Here is a 23,048-nt window from a genome sequence, read left to right as displayed (position 1 = left end):
GTCCTAACCTTCGTCCACAGAAGAAAGCCGTTACACAGGGAGAGTGAGCTTGTCTGTAGTGGTCGGCAAACCCTCAACCTTCTGGCCCGTATCCCTGTGAGGCATCAACTGTGCCACAAAAGCATGCTGAAGTGGCAAAGTCGATATCCACATTTCTAAACGTTGCTACAGTTGTTGTTGTTTGTGGTCGTAAACATTTATGACTCAATTCTATGAGGAGGGAGGGTGTTCAATGTTTTTTACAGTACAAGGGGAGGGTGAAAATATGTTTCATGTTGGGGAGGGGGGTGCATTTATTTTTTACGACACCTTCAACTGTCCCTCATTTATTCCATTTGCCTCCTCTTGACAACGCTTCGCTCCAACGTTTTGCTTGAAATTTGCATAAAGTAGAGCAGAGCTGAACCTTTTTCTACCACACCACTAGCAGGGCTCTCGCCGCTCACCTTCCCACAATCCCCTGCACATTTCTCTGCGTGCCCTTGTTAAATTAATGGGGGCAGAAATTCTCCTGCCAAATTAGTTGGTGGTGAAAACCCACTGTAAGGCGAAGGTCTCAGAGTCCAATGGGAGAATGGCGGCAGGCGGTAAAATGCAAGTAGTTTTGCAAGCGCCACGGTTCGTGATGCTCACTCCAGTGAGTGGCCCCGCTGGCTCCGTGCTTGAGGCGCCAAAATATTAAATTAGCTGTAGTCTTGAGTGGCCGACATGCATTGTTGACCAATGTGCAGAGTTCACAATGTTTTAAAGACAACATTCGAGCTGACAACAACCGGGACTACTGGTCTCTCCACACGGTAGGTGAATTTTCTTGTGGTTCAATTGCCGTTTACCGCGGGCCGCCTGTAAGTGCCTTTAGACTCATGACCGAGTGACACCACCTCACTGTGCAGAACCGCAAACCTGGCTTACTGCAGTCTGATTTGCATTAAACAGGCCACACGCTCCCACTGTGCTTCCTCGGTGATACCGTTATCTATCCCCGGTAATTTAGCGTCACACACCAACGTGTAATCCAATTAAGACTGGGAGAAACCAGAGCTCGCTCTGTGTGGTCTGTCTGCCGGTAGCCATACCCCCTGGAACTCTGCAGTGGGTGGGCCCATGGTTTCCTTTCTCCTCTCCTTTCCTTTCCTTTCCCTTGCCTGGGCCTCACTCGCGCCCTCATTAGCGTTTCAGACCAAACGACAGGTACAAACAGGCTTTTCCCCTTGCTTTTCCATTAGCCCCCAAAAAGCCTAACTTGTAATCCAGGGCACCCACCCGTGGTCCCGCCAGCACAGAGCCACAGGATCTCATGTACTCATGTACTGTACATGGAGAAAGGTTACAAAGCCCTGCATTATTCAGGATCTGATCTCACCCCTACCAGGCACTCAATCAGAACCCAATGCCCTCAGTTACATAGTGATGAAGCAAAGTCTTGAAATATTGCTTGGATATGTACAGCTACTCAGGCACTCCATCCACAGCCAACAGGTTGCATTGTTGCTAGCATGATGTTGCTGTTGCTGAGGCATTAAAGGGTTGTTTGTTCTGTATGTATCTGCATGCCTTGCATCACTTGCCTCCCTCCCAGGTTGTGATTTATTGTGTAAGTGGCACTGCTCTTCTCTCTGTGGCTGTCTTGTGCCTGAGTGACTTCAAATGGGCCCAGATGGCCTACTTGAGTCTCAGAGGGTATCGGTTTCCTCCTGTCAAGCGACAGAGCCCCTGCTTTTGAAAGGGGGATAATAGAAAGGCTATTATGTTGAGGTTGAGTGTCGCCGACACGCTTCTTTTAGCCCCTATAACTAAACTAGGAGTCAGTTATTTTGACCTACGAATGATTATTTGATGTTTGTAGATGGTTATTTACTTGAATATTAGGTTTCACTATTTGTCATTTCACAGGCATGAATTGTGGGACACTTTTGACTGACCATTTATTTTTATTCCCATATTTTCACTCCATTCCAAACTAAATTGTCCTCTCATTAGTTTCATCATGTTGAAGACCGTAAACAATCAACACATTATCAGTTGGTGGCGATTGTGTTACAGAAAGCAATACCGAAGCTTCTGACAAAGCCTTCCTTCATTAGTGAAAGCGCAGCCACAATGTGCCACGATGTAATACATCTACTGTATGTTTCACAAAAACTCTCAACGGTCACGTAATTGAGTGGTTCTTCACTAAATTGGGCTTTTCAATACCTTTGTTCGACTTACTTCGGCTCTGCTTGGAAGCAACACATTTTGCCACTGATGTGGTTAAGGTAAACTCAAACAGCAGCTAGAGTCATGCAGCTAGCAATCAACGCAGAGCACAAGATCATTTGTCATTTTAAAACAGCAGGTAGCCAGAGATGTCCAACTAGGCTACAGACACATTCTTCTTCTCTTGTTCGCCTGAAATTCCCCGGGGAGCGTCTAGGTCAAAGTAATTGTGCCTTTTAGCACTTGGGATTCCAGGTAGAAAGAACAAGCAATGGAGTGTGAAGACTTGTTCGAGGTAAGATACAATATCTGAAGTCCGTACTGTTCAAATTGAACCAGACTCAAAATGCTCAAAAGGCTTCGGATGAATTCCTAGAAAAGTAGAGCTTTTACAGACAATGCGCTTCCATTAGAGCGCCTTTCAAAGCAAGAGTGTGTCACTGTAAATGTGTCTTATCAGTCCTAGTCTAAAACCACAAGCTTAATGAAAAACATGGTGCAGGGCTCAAAAACACAATAATGGCTACTCCGCTCTTTTCCTGCCAGGCTGTGATTCAGTAGATGATAAAGCTCTTATAAACCTACATTTTATTAGCACAGGCCAAGGGGAAAAGAGCTTAATCCTCCCCATCTGAATGTTGCGGCGGCTGCTACACAATATCTAGTCACTATTCGTCCGACACACTGACTACTAGATCAATAGCCGCTGAGGAGCGAGGACTGTGGACTGTTACATCTGGGCTGTCGTTAAGATCAATGGCTGAGCCTTGGGAAAGAAGATGATCATGGCAGATTTCACAATAAAACTGAAAAACAAAACAAGCCCAGACTTGTTTGAGAATTCACCCAACATGTAGTCTCGGGCAGTGATCAAAAAAGAAATGACCAGTTTTTATAACATGAGCCAAAGCACCAGAGTAGGAGTGCTAGGATAAAGGTCCCCTCTGTCCCATCTAATCTTATTCATTATCATCTAAAAGGCTAAACTGATCGTAGATCAGCACTCCTACTCTACGGGCCCAAGACAAACAGAGAGAGGAGGACCTTTAAGTTTAAGTTTGCTGTCCCGTGTCAACATAGCAACCATGGGAAGTGATTAGCAATAGGTTCCTTTTGTCTCGGGTTGAACTAATTGCCTTTGTAACATCAGAGGGAGAATGTCCATCTGATAACAAACAAAGCAGAAGCAATTAGCAGCTCCCAAGACTTTGTTCTAGACCAGTGCCAGTGTTACTTATTGAACAGGTCCCTATTGATTCCACCACAGCCACCAAAACAGACCCCCCACAGCCCCAGGGTTCCAGCTCTGTTTAAAAAAATAATATATATATATATATATATATTTAACCTTTATTTAACTAGGCAAGTCAGTTAAGAACAAATTCTTATTTACAATGACGGCCTAGGAACAGTGGGTTGACTGTCTTGACTGGTGGGTAGTCTACACTAGCTTGGTTTAGCTTGGTTTATTAACAAGCCTGGTTTTACCAGGCTAAGCCGCCACAGTATAAATATTAATAATTAATTTCGCCCCTCTGTGTTTGAGATTAATCTTTCATTCAGTTCTTGATGTTTTAGGACTACAGAGCTGTCATGCTTGTTGCAGGTCCACTTGGGACACTGCTTTCTCAGGGTTTACATTGACTGGCCTGGTGCTGAGATCCAATCAAAGTTGAAGTAAGTCATTAACTGGAGTGACTGTTTGGGTAGTTTTAATAGCATCCCTCTACACAGTATCCAATATATATATATCTTATAATGAACTCCTCCACAAAATAAACAGTGTTCCTCAATTCAGCTATATAAAACCCACATCAAATGTGTTCAGAAAGCAATTTCAAAATGTATGCGGTCACAACCATGGAAACAAATGTATTCTTTAGCACTACTGACGACTGTATGGAATGTGAAAAAGAAAACTCACTGGCTACAGTGCAGGTCCAATGCGTCATGCACTTCATGTTGCCGGCCCGTGACATTCCATCCGCCTCTCATGTGACAAATGGATTTCTAGATCAATTATGGCTAGGGTTGCATGTAGGCAGGGCCCCATAGATCTTACAGCGATCCCCGTGACGATTGATTGCTGTTGTTCAGCAGATCTGCCCTACAGAGGAACCAGAGCTGGTGGAAATCAAATACCTGTCGATTTAGTACGTGGTGTAACAGAGGTGGTGTGCTTTATCATACACACTTGTTCTCCCATTGTCCAATCCCATCGCACCAGTCATCTGTCTTTGACAGTACGTGCAGTGCCAAAAGTCTGTTTGAGTTGGAATAGCCCGTTTAATCAAATATGATCTGAAGAAAGTGCTGTCTTACTCTTCAGAAACTGCCTGTAGCTACAATTACTTATTTGAGAGAAAAAGAGCAAAAAATAAGATTTATCTAAGTGTGTTCTGTCAAATATAGACTGGGCTCATTCAATTTGATCCTCTAAGAACTTACAAACCTAATGCCCACTGTGCGGATGATGATTACAACTACAGTATGCGAGCAGGCGTGTCACCAGCTTTACGGAAAATATATGGTATGCAATGTGAAGGTAGAATTCAACTGTACAGGATACTGTAGAAATATTTCAATATGCGGTCTCGTAGCACGTCTCAAGTTCATTTATCCTTTGAATGACACAAACCTGTACACTACCATTAAGCACTGCATGTTTATGCTTCTATTTATAACACTTTGTGTTGTCTGCCTCTTTATATGCAGCTTGAGTTAAATGTAGCAGGCATTTTAACAAGGTGGATATAGTGAACTGGACTGACCTTTATATTGTAAAGAGCAGTTGGAAATCCATTAGTGGCACTCAAGGCTTGTTTCTTCATTCAATAGACAAATGATACTGTAATTGTGGGTAAATGGGCAACACACAGAGATACGCACAGCGATACAGTGACAGCTCAGTTAGCAAGCCTTTCCGACATCATAGCCTGCAGGAGTCGGGACCGACTCGAGCCATGCTGCAAAAAAAAAATACCCTGGTCACTTCCTGTGAACACGAGGTCATCGCTCTGTGTCAGTCTCAGCGTCCAGCGGAAGCTTTCCCAGAGCCCCTTTCACCGCCAGACGCTCTCTTGGGCATGTTTGTGTTTCCTGGGTAACAAGGCTCTCTAGAGACATTGATAAACAAGATTTGTAGGGACATCAACTACAGCGTTGCTAGATAAACGGAAATTGATACGCCAAGGGAACTTATAAAGTCAAGGGTCTCATCGGACAGAGACATGGCTGACTTCCACGATAGTCTACATCTTCGCCAAATGTCGTTGGCAGCGCTAATGATGGTTTGTAGCCCTAGTAAGAAGATCCTGGATCGGATTATTTTGTAAATCATTGTTGCCAATTAACTGCAGAGGCCCTAGCTAGAGTTGTATTTGCATGAGTCAACACTTCTCTTTTCCAGGACCTCTCTGCTCATCAGTGGGTATCATGTCCCTGGTTTCGTGATAAGAACGTGTACACTATAACTAGGGGCCCAAACAAATATAATGACAATGTGCTAATCCCCAAACAGTCAAACTCCAAAGAGATGAGAAATTAAGGTAGGTGATTGATATTTGATTAATCTCTAATTTCATACCATGCTAAATTAGTAGGCTTAATATTTACAGAAGAAGTGCCAATCCTATCAAGTGCAAACAACACACATTTGTTCATTACTAATTTGAGCTACAGTATGTCTCACTGAGTGACGCACTGCCTTCTCTGCCATTTCCCCAGACTCTGAAACCAATCATCTTCCAAAAACAGAGCTAATAAATGACCTCTGTTACTCCAAAGCGCTGCACAATCTCACAACACTAAGATAAGCAAATCCTTCCTTTCATTTAAAACCATCATGAATCACAGAATGTCCCCCCTGAAAGCTGCAGCTGGTGAAAATGAATACTACCCTTTAAATACCTGTGTGAGCAGCCTGCCTCCAAAACTGGCACATCATGTAAATGCTGTGTTTGTTTACACACACCAGTGATGTGCAGTCAATGTGTGTGTATAATCAACAAAAAAAAAAGCTGTTATGAAAAGCCAACTAAAAAAGGATTTTTTTTTTTTTTTTTAAATAGACATCCTTTTTTGTTATCTAATGATGTTCTGTATGCTTCAAATCTCAAAATGTGCTAAAACTACATCAAAACCTCATAAAGGCTCCAGGGTATTCATGCCTTCCTTCCCATCCATTCAAATCGTTGACGCGTGCGGCCGTTCCTGACATATTCTGCACGTGCGTATTGCCTAAACATGGTGTGTGGGTAAGCTTTGGCAGTGCCTACATACTTTGCCGCTCGCATCCCTTGAACTGAACAAAGCTAGATAGCTAGCAAAAAAAAACACCTGACAAATGGACACTATTTTGCACCTCAAACTATTTTCCAATTTGGATTTCTAAGGAAAGCTATATATAATTCGGAGACGGAGACCAACACCTACGCTTCCTGACCTTCATCAGAGGAAGGGACAGAAAAATCATCCAATCGAACGCACCACACTCGGCCTGACAGACACGGCAACCCGGAGCAGGCAGTCGATCACAGAGGAGAGGAATGTTTAACAACATTTTGGACAACAGTGTTCAAATGAAAAGCCAGATCATTTTTGAAAACTTTTTTGGACATGTTCTTCAATGGGAGGATAGTCAATGACGAAAGTTTGGCTCTCTATCAACTGCAATCAGAACCTGACCAGTCTAGAAAATATGGCTTATACTGTGTGTACTGTAATAGAGCAGGCGTACACTATAGATAGTGTAAATCTACCTCTGTACTTTTCCGTATACAGTCTGAGGTCACAGAAGAGGCAAAGATAAATCGTGCTCTCTCTGCAATACCTGGTGATTAGGCCTCAGGCTAAATCATTCCTGTTTGATCACAGCATGTAGGCCTATAAAAGAAGTGCTTAATGCACAGAATGATGTTAATGTAGCCACGGGACATGAAAAATAACCATGCACTCTATTCAACCTGATACACGTCATCCCTTATTGTAGTATATACTGTATGTCCTTAAATGGGTGTGTAATTACTCACTTGTTCAGTCAAATAGAACTCAGATCCTTTCAATACACCTTCATGGGCCTAAAGGACCATGGAGGTCAATGGAGATTGCTTTTGATTGTATTAAAACAGGTTGCTGTATAGGAAAGCTCTCACGTTTACTTTGAATGACTGGGAGATCCCCCGAAGGAGGGTCTGACCAGTGTCGCTCAACTTTGTACGTGTTCCAGCTTTTTATTACCATACAAACAATGGGGGCATGAGAAAAAGAGCCTTTCACTCCTGGCCCCTACGGCAACGTAAAGTAGGACACTTGGGAGAATACTATTTCTCCTTTTCTAAGGGCGCAAAAGGACCAAAACCCGGGATATTGTCGGTTTTGGGACTCTGGGAAGGGCGTAAGGTTTCTGATACTCCATTGAATCTCTAATCTGGCCGATGAACAATGGGGTTCTACTCGTATTCACCCTGGCTAACGTTTGTCCCAGGTGATTAAGTACACATGATTTGACATTGTGTGAAATATTTGAGGCGCATGAGTTGATCGGAGTTTGAATATTACCTGTGACACGGAGGTTACTAAACAGATGACTTCACAGGAAATGGATGGCTAGGAATGCAATTGTTTATTTATTTAAAAAAATACTTGAGCTTAGATATACATTTTTGAACACTTAAAGAGAAAAGACTGAAAAACAAAGTGGGTGTTCTACTGCTCATTCTACTGCTCAACTATTCCTAACTTTAACCAGATGTTTAGCCAAAAATAACCCTACTACGGATGATACATAATTGCATAATCCTATGATTTTGTCTTGTGTTACACTGGACTTATAATATTTAAGTTCTGCATTGTGTTACCGACAACACCTGGAAACATTTAGTGATGTATTAAATCAGCTTAAAACATTTATCCAGAGGAGAGATCTGAACAGATCTTTCTGTCTACTTAATGACAGCACCTAATGACAGAGTGTAATCTATAACCTAAAAGGGTTCTATGGCTGTCCCCATAGGAGAACCCTTTTAAAGAAAGTTTTTTTGGTTTCAGGTAGAAGAACCCTTTTGGATCCAGGTACCCAAAAGAGTTCTACCTGGAAGCAAAAAGGGTTCTACTTATGGGGACAGAAAAAAGCCTTTTGGAACCCTTTTATTGTTGAGTGTATCATTAGAGTGTGTTGTGTCCACCTGAAGACAAGCATTAGAGTGTGTTGTGTCCACCTGAAGACAAGCATTAGAGTGTGTTGTGTCCACCTGAAGACAAGCATTAGAGTGTGTTGTGCCCACCTGAAGACAAGCATTAGAGTGTGTTGTGTCCACCTGAAGACAAGCATTAGAGTGTGTTGTGTCCACCTGAAGACAAGCATTAGAGTGTGTTGTGTCCACCTGAAGACAAGCATTAGTGTGTTGTGTCCACCTGAAGACAAGCATTAGAGTGTGTTGTGTCCACCTGAAGACAAGCATTAGAGTGTGTTGTGTCCACCTGAAGACAAGCATTAGAGTGTGTTGTGTCCACCTGAAGACAAACATTAGAGTGTGTTGTGTCCACCTGAAGACAAGCATTAGAGTGTGTTGTGTCCACCTGAAGACAAGCATTAGAGTGTGTTGTGCCCACCTGAAGACAAGCATTAGTGTGTTGTGCCCACCTGAAGACCAGCATTAGAGTGTGTTGTGCCCACCTGAAGACCAGCATTAGAGTGTGTTGTCTACCTGAAGACAAGCATTAGAGTGTGTTGTGCCCACCTGAAGACAAGCATTAGAGTGTGTTGTGCCCACCTGAAGACAAGCATTAGAGTGTGTTGTGCCCACCTGAAGACAAGCATTAGAGTGTGTTGTGCCCACCTGAAGACAAGCATTAGAGTGTGTTGTGCCCACCTGAAGACAAGCATTAGAGTGTGTTGTGCCCACCTGAAGACAAGCATTAGAGTGTGTTGTGCCCACCTGAAGACAAGCATTAGAGTGTGTTGTGCCCACCTGAAGACAAGCATTAGAGTGTGTTGTGCCCACCTGAAGACAAGCATTAGAGTGTGTTGTGCCCACCTGAAGACAAGCATTAGAGTGTGTTGTGCCCACCTGAAGACAAGCATTAGAGTGTGTTGTGCCCACCTGAAGACAAGCATTAGAGTGTGTTGTGCCCACCTGAAGACAAGCATTAGAGTGTGTTGTGTCCACCTGAAGACAAGCATTAGAGTGTGTTGTGCCCACCTGAAGACAAGCATTATAGTGTGTTGTGCCCACCTGAAGACAAGCATTAGAGTGTGTTGTGCCCACCTGAAGACAAGCATTAGAGAGTGTTGTGTCCACCTGAAGACAAGCATTAGAGTGTGTTGTGCCCACCTGAAGACAAGCATTAAAGTGTGTTGTGCCCACCTGAAGACAAGCATTAGAGAGTGTTGTGTCCACCTGAAGACAAGCATTAGAGTGTGTTGTCTACCTGAAGACAAGCATTAGAGTGTGTTGTGTCCACCTGAAGACAAGCATTAGAGTGTGTTGTGCCCACCTGAAGACAAGCATTAGAGTGTGTTGTCTACCTGAAGACAAGCATTAGAGTGTGTTGTGCCCACCTGAAGACAAGCATTAGAGTGTGTTGTGCCCACCTGAAGACAAGCATTAGAGTGTGTTGTGCCCACCTGAAGACAAGCATTAGAGTGTGTTGTGCCCACCTGAAGACAAGCATTAGAGTGTGTTGTGCCCACCTGAAGACAAGCATTAGAGTGTGTTGTGCCCACCTGAAGACAAGCATTAGAGTGTGTTGTGTCCACCTGAAGACAAGCATTAGAGTGTGTTGTGCCCACCTGAAGACAAGCATTAGAGTGTGTTGTGTCCACCTGAAGACAAGCATTAGAGTGTGTTGTGCCCACCTGAAGACAAGCATTAGAGTGTGTTGTGCCCACCTGAAGACAAGCATTAGAGTGTGTTGTGCCCACCTGAAGACAAGCATTAGAGTGTGTTGTGCCCACCTGAAGACAAGCATTAGAGTGTGTTGTCTACCTGAAGACAAGCATTAGAGTGTGTTGTGCCCACCTGAAGACAAGCATTAGAGTGTGTTGTGCCCACCTGAAGACAAGCATTAGAGTGTGTTGTGCCCACCTGAAGACAAGCATTAGAGTGTGTTGTGCCCACCTGAAGACAAGCATTAGAGTGTGTTGTGCCCACCTGAAGACAAGCATTAGAGTGTGTTGTGCCCACCTGAAGACAAGCATTAGAGTGTGTTGTGTCCACCTGAAGACAAGCATTAGAGTGTGTTGTGCCCACCTGAAGACAAGCATTAGAGTGTGTTGTGTCCACCTGAAGACAAGCATTAGAGTGTGTTGTGCCCACCTGAAGACAAGCATTAGAGTGTGTTGTGCCCACCTGAAGACAAGCATTAGAGTGTGTTGTGCCCACCTGAAGACAAGCATTAGAGTGTGTTGTGCCCACCTGAAGACAAGCATTAGAGTGTGTTGTGCCCACCTGAAGACAAGCATTAGAGTGTGTTGTGTCCACCTGAAGACAAGCATTAGAGTGTGTTGTGCCCACCTGAAGACAAGCATTATAGTGTGTTGTGCCCACCTGAAGACAAGCATTAGAGTGTGTTGTGCCCACCTGAAGACAAGCATTAGAGAGTGTTGTGTCCACCTGAAGACAAGCATTAGAGTGTGTTGTGCCCACCTGAAGACAAGCATTAAAGTGTGTTGTGCCCACCTGAAGACAAGCATTAGAGAGTGTTGTGTCCACCTGAAGACAAGCATTAGAGTGTGTTGTCTACCTGAAGACAAGCATTAGAGTGTGTTGTGTCCACCTGAAGACAAGCATTAGAGTGTGTTGTGCCCACCTGAAGACAAGCATTAGAGTGTGTTGTCTACCTGAAGACAAGCATTAGAGTGTGTTGTGTCCACCTGAAGACAAGCATTAGAGTGTGGGTAGTGTGTTATTGAGAGGGTGGACAGATCCACTTAGGAACTCAGCCATTCACAGCCACTCAATTTGCCAAAAGCGTGCCACAGGAAAACAAATACATTTACTTGAGCGTTTCCTCACAAGCCCTGCATCTTTAAAAAGCAAAAGAAAGCAACAAGAAAATTCTTAATAGATCCACCATTACATTTTAAAAGCCGTTCAACTCTCCCGAGACACAGCAGGGAAGGCTGTTAAAAGGGAGCGAAATGCTAACGATGACTCACTCGCCACTAAGGAGACCAGCGGCATAGAGAACTCGTGACGAACTGGAGGCAAGCAAGGCGAGGGAGTGAGGAGTGGGTAGACCTACGTACGTATGGACAAATAGTCTGGGAGAGCATTTTAGTGCATGGTCTAAAAGATAAATACATAAATAGGTTAATAAATAAATAAATCATGTACAAAAAGCCCATCTTCCTGCGACACAATTGCGCCAGAGATTGAGCGAGAGAGAGAGAGAGAGAGAGAGAGAGAGAGAGAGACGAATAGGAGTGAGATGAGTGGGTTCAGTGGAAGTGTGTGTGAATGCTGAGGTAGACGGAAGAAAAGCAAGGTCTTTTGACAGCTCAAATAGATGTAAGCGCCGAGGACATCCTGTTCCACTGTGAGGTCAAAATGATGCTCTGGGGTGTAGATAATATGTTCAGAGAGAGAGAGAGAGAGAGAAAAAGGGAGGAAGGAAAGAGGAGAGGAGATGCTGTTGGAATTGTCGATGCAACATGTGTGCCAATATGTGGCAAGCATACATATACTGTAAGCCTTGTTTATACCTGCTACTAACCCTTTGTCCTGATCTTGTCCACATTCTGATTGTGCTCACATTTTTTGGACAGGTGTAGACGATTAAAATACACATTGTGATCAGATCTTCCTAAGCAGGCAGACACACACACACACGCACATCTGTATCACCTGGCCACACTTGCCGTATCTTTCCCCTCTCAGTTTCTTAACACTCCAGCACTGTATACAAACAACGCCCAACAGGCTGACTACCCTCATTTCGCCTGTCTAACCCGAAATCATTTCCCATCACTCCTCATTTACGCTTCTTTTCTTTGGCCCATTTTCTCTCGCCAAATCAATCTCTTACCAGGACCAATGACGGATGGTAATGTTAGCTGGTCCGGCTCAGTCCCTTTACTTACCAAGGAGAAATAGGTGACAGAAGAAGCACTGACGGTCTGTGTTCAAGTCATACAGTACAGTCTTTTGGTTTTACTTGCTTACCAAAGGAATAGCAGGATCCTGTTTCCTAAGATTTAGTCATACATTTTGTTTGAGCTCTCGCCAGCAGAAAGGCCATTTGCAAGCCCTCACGACACCTGTGAAGCTAAACAAGTAGCTACATAATTAATAACTGACAATGCAATGTCTTACGTTATTAATGGAGGGCCTTAAAAACCCATAGCATGCGAATGACATCTTCATTCGCCTGCAAAGTAGATCTAGCCTTACAGCATGTAACCTGAATATTACTCCCTCAGTCTGGAAAATAGGCTACTGTAGAATATTTACTCCCTGTTATGTGTCTATGCTACAAATCGCTATGGCTGTAAATCAACAGAACAGGAGAGGTGTGAGTGGGTCCGAAATACCAGAACTTTCTATGAAATGTTTTTCACATTCTAAAAGCTTATGTAGCATTGTCTGTCTGAACTCAAGTTACCTGTGGAGTCAATCGGTGTATCACATTTGTAGGACTACTGTAAATCTCAGTCCTTTAGCAACAACACTCCTTGAGATACAATTTACTTACAGTACTTAGTGCACTCTTGTATTTGTATGAACTGTGTAGGGTTTAGGGGGTTTCCAAGTGAGATAAAGACCACTTGACCAAATGATGAAGCGATGGTTGGACATTAAAAACAAACATAAATAATGCATTCATTTGCTTTGTTTTTTCAGGGTTCTGGAAAACACACAATTTAATAAACAGACCAGCTTACCAACTTCCCACATTTCCCATAACCGCCCTCTGATCTCTTTTAGCCCCTAAATCTAAATGCCTAGATAACATACTGGATGCACAAGTCGCATAAACACATTACATGGATCAGCATTGCTGGCAGCAGCGTAGCCTAGTGGTTAGAGCGTTGGACTAGTAACCGGTAGGTTGGAAGTTCAAACCCTTGAGCTGACAAGGTACAAATCTGTTGTTCTGCCCCTGAACAGGCAGTTAACCCACTGTTCCTAGGCCATCATTGAAAATAAGAATTTGTTCTTAACTGACTTGCCTAGTTAAATAAAGGTAAAAAATATATATTAAAAAATTGCACTGTTGCTGTAGCTGTGCCAACACGTATGGGGTACATATCACTGAAAACCTTGAAGGAACTTGGCTCGCCTTGATTTTTTTTATTTTAGAAGTATGCCCAAAACTTCTAATCACACCTGTCTTTTTAAGAGACACCTGTAAGCCTCTCCGAGGTTCTTATCTCAGGAATGGAAATTCCAGCAATGATTGGTAATTAGTGCACCTGTGCAGTGGAATAATGTCCATGATGAATCACAGCTTATACCCACAGGGCCACTGTGCCATCCTAAATATAATGAGGGTATTCCAAACAGCATGCAAACCGGTCCACAATTTCTTGTAGGTTCTTGCACAGGGCTGTTCAGTGCATACCAAAGAGCTATTGGTAGGGCTGTGGCCGTCATTACATTTTGTCAGCCAGAGATTGTCAAGGAAATCACTGCCGGTCTCATGGTAATTGACCATTAATGAACTAACACATTTAGCATCTCCTGGCTTCCACTGATGCAGACCTTAGGAACATCTACATTTTAAAGAGTCAAATCAAATCAAAATCCAATCCAATTTTATTAGTCACATGCGCAGAATACAACAGGCATTACCTTATAGTGAAATGCTTACTTACGAGACCCTAACCGACAGTGCAGTTTCAAAAAATATGGATAAGAATAAGAGATAAAAGTAACATGTAATTAAAGAGGAGCAGTAAAAAATAACAATATATACAGGGGGGTGCCGGTACAGAGTCAATGTGCGGGGGCACCGGTTAATTGACCTATGTACATGTAGGTAGAGTTAATTAAAGTGACTATGCATCGATGACAATAGAGAGTGGCAGTGGTGTGGAGAGGGGGAGGGGGGGGGGGCAATGTGAATAGTCTGGGTAGCCATTTGCTTAGATGTTCAGGAGTCTTATGGCTTTGGGGTAGAAGCTATTTAGAAGCCTCTTGGGCCTAGACTTGACACTCCGGTGTCGCTTGCAGTGCGGTAGCAGAGAGAACAGTCTATGACTAGGGTGTCTGGAGTCTTTGACAATTTTCTGACACCGCCTGGTATATAGGTCCTGGATGGCAGGAAGCTTGGCCCCAGTGATGTACTGGGCCGTTCGCACTACCCTCTGTAGTGCCATGTGATCGGAGGCCGAGCAGTTGCCATACCAGGCGGTGCTGCAACCAGTAATCTAATAAATCTATTGAATATAGCCTACACCGTCACAATAAATCCATGATTTATTTTAGACAGGTCTAAAGAAACATGATACGAAGAAAATGTAGTCTATTTCAGCCTACTCTGAGTTGTCCCTGATCTGGGTATGCCATATGGCTGTGGGCTACACTAGTTAATTTAGCAGACAAGATTAGCTTAGAATTCTGTGGCATTATTTTATGTTATTTTATAGTTTGAAGAATACAATTGAACATAGCTGAATAAAATAGAAAGGATATTTTCTGCAAATGGTTTCAGAGGGAGTGTGTACATGCAGCTATTCTGTGTTGAGTGGTGAACAAAGAAACTGCTCCTCCTATATGCTTCATTTAGAGTTATTTATGCAAGTTTAGTTGTTATACAAATGTCGGGCTATATGTTTAGATTTTTATGACATTCTAAGGCTGTATGAAAGGCATGAGCTCTGTTTTGTTTCTTGCGCAGGCTGTACACACTTCATCAGTCTCTCATTCACAATTTGACAACTAAACCCATGATAATACTCTCACCAGGCCTCGAATTTCCCGGCGGCATCCCTCTTGTGTGGCCATAATGCCCCCTAAAAAAAAATCCAGGCCTTTTGCAGCCAAAGTGGCTGTTGTGCCCTTGGGCTGAATATAATAATTATTACATGATTCCATATCTGTTATTTCATAGTTTTGATGTCTTCACTATTATTCTACATTGTATAAAACCCTTGAAGTGTGTCCAAACCTTTGACTGGTACTGTATGTATGTGTGAAAGAAGGGCATGTCATGAAGACCTGTGGGGGGTCCTGTTCCCAGAATGTCATCAAAAAAATCTGACTACAACAAAATAACACACACTCAGTGCTGAGCAACAGACTGACTGTGTGGTCTATAATATAAGCACCTAAAATATGGTGAACGTTCATCTTCGGGGCAGCAATACCTGCCCGTTTCTTTGTTTTCCAAAGGCTCAACTCCTCATCCTTGCCCTTTCGGTGTGAAAGACTGTTTACATATATCTCTTATACAAGACACTTGCATTAAGCTGATTCATGGTCTCCTTGAGGTGTTGGGTTGGAAACCATAAACAGCAATATTTCTGGGCTGAGAGGAGAAGAGGAGAGCAGCGAGCAGGAGACGTTATTATTGTTATCTTTTCTTCTCCATTAGGCAGGGATGGAGGGAGCGGAGGGAGAGAGAGGCAGGATGTTCGGGGAGCTAGCCGACGGGCCCTTTTATGGGGCCACATTTCGCACTCAATAAACCTTGTTTCCACTTTATTTGGACTCCCCCAAAAAATACACCATGCTGCCGGAGCCACGCTGACACCTCACATCACACAAGAGTGTGTGTGTGTGTGTGTGTCAGTTTGTGTGATTGCCAGTGTGTGTGTGTTTAACAAATAGCATCTCCAGACTCCAGCATCTCTCCAATGAGTCAATATACCAAAGTCTGAGAAGTCCTGGAACAGACTCCATCCACACAGTCTGTCAATATACTCTGTTGCTTTATTAGACCTTGGTCTATGTGTGTCTAAGGAAGTCAAGACATCTTTCCAACCAATCAAAACTAAGTCTCACGAACATACAGAGTTCTCAAGCCAAGAAATGTCCCTTGCCATTCCCTGAACCAACCAATCGGGGATAGACAATACTTAAACCCGGGTCTTACCAACCAATCCAAACCAACCAAGTGTCACAAACATGTACACACAGCGTCCTCCTCAAGCCAAGAAACTTCCCTTCCCTGAACCAACCAATCTTCTGTTTATCATAGTAAATGTTTTCTGCTGGCCAACAATCCAGTGATTGTGCATGTGTAACTTTAATATGCAGTCACGCTCCCATTCCCTTACAGAAATAGTGCCCATTAATATCATCCTGTCTCCAGGAGACCAAGAAGGAAAATGAGGTGATGCTGACAGTCTGAAAGTCACCACAGAAAACATGAATCTATTGGAAACAGAGGCAGAAGATGTACTGTGCACTCCAATGTAAGGAGATTCCTTTTGAGGAAGGGGGCGATAGGTTTGCACTGAAGCTAGAATGTTTTTGTGCCAACTCATACTGCAATAACTCTAATAAAGTACATTTTATGAAGGCCTCTCGAGTGATGCAGTGGTTTAAGGCACTAAATCGCAGTGCTAGCTGTGCCACTAGAGATTCTGGGTTCAAGTCCAGGCTTTGTCGCAGCCGGCCGCGACCGGGAGACCCATGGGGCGGCGCACAATTGGCCCAGCGTCGACCGGGTTAGGATTTGGTTTGGCTGGCAGGGATGTCCTTGTCCCATCGCGCACTAGTGACTCCTGTGGTGGGCTGGGGGCAGTGCACGCTCACATGGTCGCCTGGCGCACAGTGTTTCCTCCGACACATTGGTGCGGCTGGCTTCCGGGTTAAGTGGGCATTGTGTCAACAAGCACTGCGGCTTAAAAAATAAATATCCATATAGTCTGTGGGATATGCGTAACTGTGTATGTCATCCTGACTATCGTCATCATAAACAGCCATATTTGTGAGCTCTGAACGAGGTTTGAGTAATCTGATGTTATGTACCACATCGAGAATCTATGTTACTTATTGAAGAGACAAGATGAATCATCCCCTTGCAAGTGTGGTAATATTTATCATATTTACATGTATTATTAACTGGGTGGTTCGAGCACTGAATGCTGATTGGCTGACGGCTGTGGTATATCAGACCGTATACCAAGGGTATGACAAAACATTTTTATTGCCCTTATTACCTTGGTAACTAGGCTGTATCACAACCGGCCGTGATTGGGTGTCGCACAATTGGCCCAGCGTCGTCCGTGTTAGGGTCTGGCCGGGGTAGGCCAACATAGTAAATAAGAATTGGTTCTTAACTGACTTGCCCAGTTAAATAAAGGTTAAATAAATAAATAAATCATAAAAAAGGTAGAGTAATGGCCTACTGCACGTTCTACTCTAACCCTAAAATCCTTAATGCAAGTGTCAATTTGCAATTAAGCTCCGGGTCTTAAGCTTCCAGAACAAAACACAGTGGTTCTGTCAGGTTAACCCGGCTATCGATAAATTCTCCGAAAGCAATCACACCCACCTTCTCTCTGACTCAAACTCTCTCCTTATCCACTGATAACCCATGTCTTTCTGGATGTAAGTAAGCCGATATGGTTGAAAAACATAACACGTATATTTGACATCGGAATCTGTAGAATTGTACAGAAAATTAGCAAAAGCACTTAGCTTTGGCCAAGTGCCAATGTTTCGTCATATTCCTTTCACTAGGCGGTGACTTTCGCTTGTAATTGACGTTGGAGGCGGCTGTCACCAATTCAAAGCTGTCATCCGCAAACTGTTTGGTCAAAGACGTCAGTTTGAGAGTTGCAACGGCTGGACTTCTGAGAACCACACTGATCCGTCTGACCTCTTCTTTCAAGTTTGGATTGAGTCTTCAAATGAAAATGTTTTACAAACTGGTGCCTGATACACCACAAAGCTGCTAGCCTAAATGTCTCCTCGCCCCCATTTCCTCAGACTTTTATCAGTACACCCTGTGCTGGAGAGCAGTACGTCTCTCTCATTTATTGTGTTGTGAGTCATGTGGTTTTGAACATTTGTTTCTGCGAGCCATGATCAGATGTAAATCTCTTATGCACATGTCTAATTCATCAGGTTAGCAATGGCAACAAGAACGTCACAGGACAGGGCTACTCAACGACTACTTCAGGAGGTCCAGTGACACAAATCTCCCTCGGTGGCAAAGGTCCGGATGGATATCGCTCTTTATTGGCACTGTGGTACAGCGTAGTAACAAACAGAGTCGTCTACAGCGTTACGAAACATGTTGCTATATAAAATGTGCATTAAATATATTAAATGAGACGATAAAATGAATTACAACTTCTTTATTTTGAATGTAAACATGCACATCATTGCTGAAGAACCAAAGTGGTTGCACAGATGTCTAAGCACTGTGAACCATTGTACATGGGCCTTGAATGATTAAATAATACTGTGAAACACACTGCACGTTTTCTGGAGAACTGAAGATAATCATCTGAATGATCAGAAAGTCACTGTGGGCCATGCAACATTCATGTGTAAGCCACTCCGGGCCTGGCTCTTGCATCAATGAGAGAAATTGTGCTTTCTGTTTCCTGCCAATGCTTTGAACTTTGGCACAAATGGTGTGCGAGCAACTCAGATAACGTTGCAGGTGTTCATCGGTGAGCCCGGTGTGGTATTTGTTTTAAAAAAATAAAGTTCATTGTGGAGAAGGCTGATTCACAGCTGTATGTGGAGCCAAACATGGTCAGGGTGTGTAGTGCAAGTTTCTTGAGAACATGGACATCAGCTGCAGGCACCGTCTTTCCCCCAGAAAGTAACAGGGTCACAACCACCAGCCTGCTCCTTCAAAGACACATTTTATTGCAGCGCAATCAACTCCATTTTGTCGTTTTGCAACATCTACCCATCTGATCTGTTTTGCTTATCTGACAACTTTGTCACATTTGTGACCATGAAGGGGTTCTGGATGAGCAGCAGCAGTTCTCTTCCAACAGTGAGTCATCAAAGCTCCAATTTCTTCCGGAAAGCCCGGACTGCTGTTATCATATCACACACTGTGTTGTTCTGTCCCTGTAGCTTAACATGGTTGATTAAGGTGTGATGTGATGTCTGTCAAAAATGCAACTGTTTCCATCTTTTCCTCATCTTCCAAAAACTCAGGAAACTGGGTTGCCTTATCACTCTTTTGCGCTGATAAGAAAGGCTTTGATTTCCTCCCGAATGGCCCAACAGCATTCCAAAACCCTGCCTTTGCTGAGCAATATGATATTGTTGTGCAAAACTGGCATTGGCCTCTGTTAGAAAGCCTCGTAGCAGGCGGTGTTATCGGGATGATGTTGCTCTCAAAAGTTTCATCATCGTTGTCATGACCTCAGAATACTCTTTTCCCAGACTGGCACACAGCACAGATTGATGGAGTGATATGATGTCAGGTTTAGGGTGGTCTTTTTTCAAACGTGCAACCAGTCCACTCTTTTCCTATCAAGGCGGGAGCTCCGTCTGTGCTGATAGAGACCACTGACTTCAGATCTCTCCCCCTTTTTGTCAGCATCCCTTATGGGATATCCTCTCCGTGTGTGTGTGTGTGTGTGTGTGTGTGTATATGTGTGTGTGTGTGTGTGTGTGTTTCTAGATTTGTTAAGCCCAACAGCTCCTCACAGGATTCCTTCTTTGTTTCATTATACAATCTGACAAACACCAGAAGCTGGGCATTATCAATGTTATCTGTTGATTCATCCACAGCTAATGAAATGCATGATGCATTCTGAATGGCCTCATCAAAGTTATGAAGTTAATAAATCTTCAGCTAAAATGTCATTCTCCTCATTGGTGTGGAACCTGTCAGTGGGATCTGTTTGATCTTTTCTCTGAGCTCATCTTTTTGTTTTAGCTTCAAGCAAGGTGTCAGCAACTTTACGCATGCATTCTTTAACCAAATAAGCATCAGAATTTGTTGTTGTTGTGTTTTACCAAAACCCAGGCTATCCACAGTGAACACTCCCAATAAATGTAGTTGGGCTGTCAGGGAATTGACAATGACTTTGAGTTGGTTAACCTTGTTTGTTCTCACCTCCGTGGTTATGGTATACACTGGATCGATATTACTATGCAACATTGGCACTTTTCACGAGGGCTGCGGACTCACTGCAAATCAGGCACATTGGTTTTGTGCTGGTTGTGGGAAGAATTACGCTTTGTCGACGCGTCTTTGGAAATACTGTTTTCGGCGAAAATTTGCATTTAATAAAAAATTTAAAAAAGCCATATTACTAAAGATACTTGTAACTAAGCTCCTATTTGCGTTATTAACAGTTAAACCGCGGTCAAATCCTTCTGTTTCTGTCTGCCTGCTTGTCCCGAGGTTCCGTAGCCTCATGTATTTGCATATAACCTCGCGATTGGAATAGACAGGGCATTAGTAGAGGTGAGCGTTGCGTCGAGAGAGAAAAATAGGTTGCTGAGTTAGAGAGGCGGCGGCACCCGGTTGATTTTTGAAAGCGGTCTAAAAATGATGTATTTACTTTTATATAACTAAATGAGATGTTGTTCGGTCCGTATTGACCCTTCTCTGGGTCTGGACCACGACCACGCTCCGCCAGTTGAATTTGGCTGTCATAGTTGGATGATGTGTGTAAAGTCTTGCAATGTACAGGGCTGGGCTGTAAAACTCATACTTCCCTTTTATAGAAGTGGTACTCCTTATTCCACATGACGTATTAGTGGTTAATAACACGTGTCCATTGCGAAGTACATCCTGTTGCCTGCCTGTACAGTGTACAATACTTACAATACTATATGGGTTATCATGGAAAACAGTCCCTGATTTGACCTTCACAGACATCAGTGTTACATAATGGGATGATTAAACATGGATAACATTCAAAGAAATATTTTTCAAACGCCATGGAGAGCAATCGGTCTTCATTTGTGCCGTGGAAGAGACATATGCTCTTCATTATCTTGTTAGCTACTGCAGATATCGTCCTAAACAGCATACTAAATATGGGGCCCCGTTTGCCATGTGCATTAGTCTATACAGGAGCGTTAAGGCAGTTTGCAACGATGATTCAGAATGTGTTGAATTGGCTTGGGTAAAGTAAGGGTACTTCAGACCAGAACAACAATCAGCGGTTATTTTAGTAGATTGTTTCTAGTGTAAACATCACTGAAACATGGGAACTAAAACAAATACTGCTCTTCTAACAAAAAATAAGCCCATAAGCCAAAGCTCACTGATGCACTCCAATAGATGAACAAAGAGAAAGACACAAACATGGAAAGACAGACAGCCGGAAGACAGAGAGAGAGAGAAACAGACAGAAAATTGTGTAGACAGTCCAACAGATAGGCATTAGGCACATACACATACTGTACTGTACAGCGAACGGACAGGCAGGGAGGCAGGCAAGCAGACAGATAGCGGTCCTCCTACCTGATTTACCCACTCCTGCTCTTCCGAAAACGGCCAGCTTCACCTCAGGGCTCTTCGCCATGGCAGCAGGTAGTGACCGGAACCAGAACGGACCAATCACAGAGCTGATAGATCGCACAGCGGGTTCCGGGATCAGCGACCCATCCTCAGTTCAAGACACGGGAGCTGGGATGTCTGGGAAAGCAAACCATCAAATACGGCTTTAAGGCTTTAATATGAAACAGCTTGTCACAAATCAACTTAGATGTACACTACCGGTCAAAGGTTTTAGAACACCATTCAAGGGTTTTTCTTTTCTACATTGTAGAATAACAGTGAAGACATCACAACTATGAAATAACACATATGGAATCATGCAGTAACCAAAAAAGTGTTAAACAAATATATATATATATATTTTATATTTGAGATTCTTCAAATAGCCACCCTTTGCCTTGATGACAGCTTTGCACACTCTTGGCATTTTCTCAACCAGCTTCATGAGGTAGTCACCTGGAATTTCAATTAACAGGTGTGCCTTCTTGAAAGTTAATTTGTGGAATTTCTTTCCTTCTTAATTGATTTGAGCCAATCAGTTGTGATGTGACAAAGTAGGGGGTATTCAGAAGATAGCCCTGTTTGGTAAAAGACCAAGTCCATATTATGGCAAGAACAGCTCAAATAAGCATGAAGGTCAGTCAATACTGAACATTTCAAGAACTTAACGTTTCTTCAAGTGCAGTCGCAAAAACCATCAAGCGCTATGATGAAACTGGCTCTCATTAGGACCGCCACAGGAATGGAAGACCCACAGTTACCTCTGCTGCAGAGGATAAGGTCATTACAGTTACCAGCCTCAGAAATTGCAGCCCAAATAAATGCTTCACAAAGTTCAAGTAACAGACACATCTCAACATCAACCATTTAGAGGAGACTGACTGAATTAGGCCTTCATGGTTGAATTGCTGCAAAGAAACCACTACATGATTCCATATGTGTTATTTCATAGTTTTGATGTCTTCACTATTATTCTACAATGTAGAAAATCATTAAAAAATTAAGAAAAACCCTTGGATGAGTAGGTGTTCTAAAACTTTGGACTGGTAGTTTATTTCCTGCTGGGATCTGAAGCTATGTGAAATGACAGACGAGAAGCCTTTAATATACAATTCCCAAGGCAGTGAGTCGTAAAAATGGAAAAGGCACGCGATTCGAGGTTGTCCGGTTTATGTGGGATGAGGTCTCTGGATCCGAGAAAAGCATGTTTATGTCTAATGCAGGAAATAAATGTATAATGGGTGTAAGTGTTATGTTCTCTGTAGTTTTCTTCGTAATGAGAAATCAGGTGTAATGTACTTTGAGGCTGTCAAATGGCTGTCAATGGTGTGCTAATTTAATGCGCTGGAAGCCATTTTGACTCAGGGGAACAGGTGGCTGCAGGTCTTTCTGGCCATCCTCGTGCTGACAGGCAGTTCATCATTCTGATAATCTCTTATTATATAAAAGGAGCTCCATATCAC

General features: G+C 43.2%; 1 protein-coding gene across 1 annotated transcript in view; it reads right to left on the bottom strand.

The window, feature by feature from the left end:
- LOC109864434 (ras-related and estrogen-regulated growth inhibitor) overlaps positions 1-23,048 on the bottom strand; it is a 40,450-nt gene that overhangs the window by 13,558 nt on the left and 3,844 nt on the right. The window contains exon 2 of the mRNA XM_020452225.2: positions 21,550-21,723. Coding sequence (XP_020307814.1) covers positions 21,550-21,610 — 61 coding nt within the window. The 5' untranslated portion in view covers positions 21,611-21,723. The remainder of the gene's footprint in view (positions 1-21,549; positions 21,724-23,048) is intronic.

Source organism: Oncorhynchus kisutch, linkage group LG19, assembly GCF_002021735.2.
Source record: "Oncorhynchus kisutch isolate 150728-3 linkage group LG19, Okis_V2, whole genome shotgun sequence".
Lineage (NCBI taxonomy): Eukaryota > Metazoa > Chordata > Actinopteri > Salmoniformes > Salmonidae > Oncorhynchus > Oncorhynchus kisutch.
Note: the sequence above shows the minus strand (reverse complement) of the source record. Positions and strands in the feature narration are given on the sequence as shown.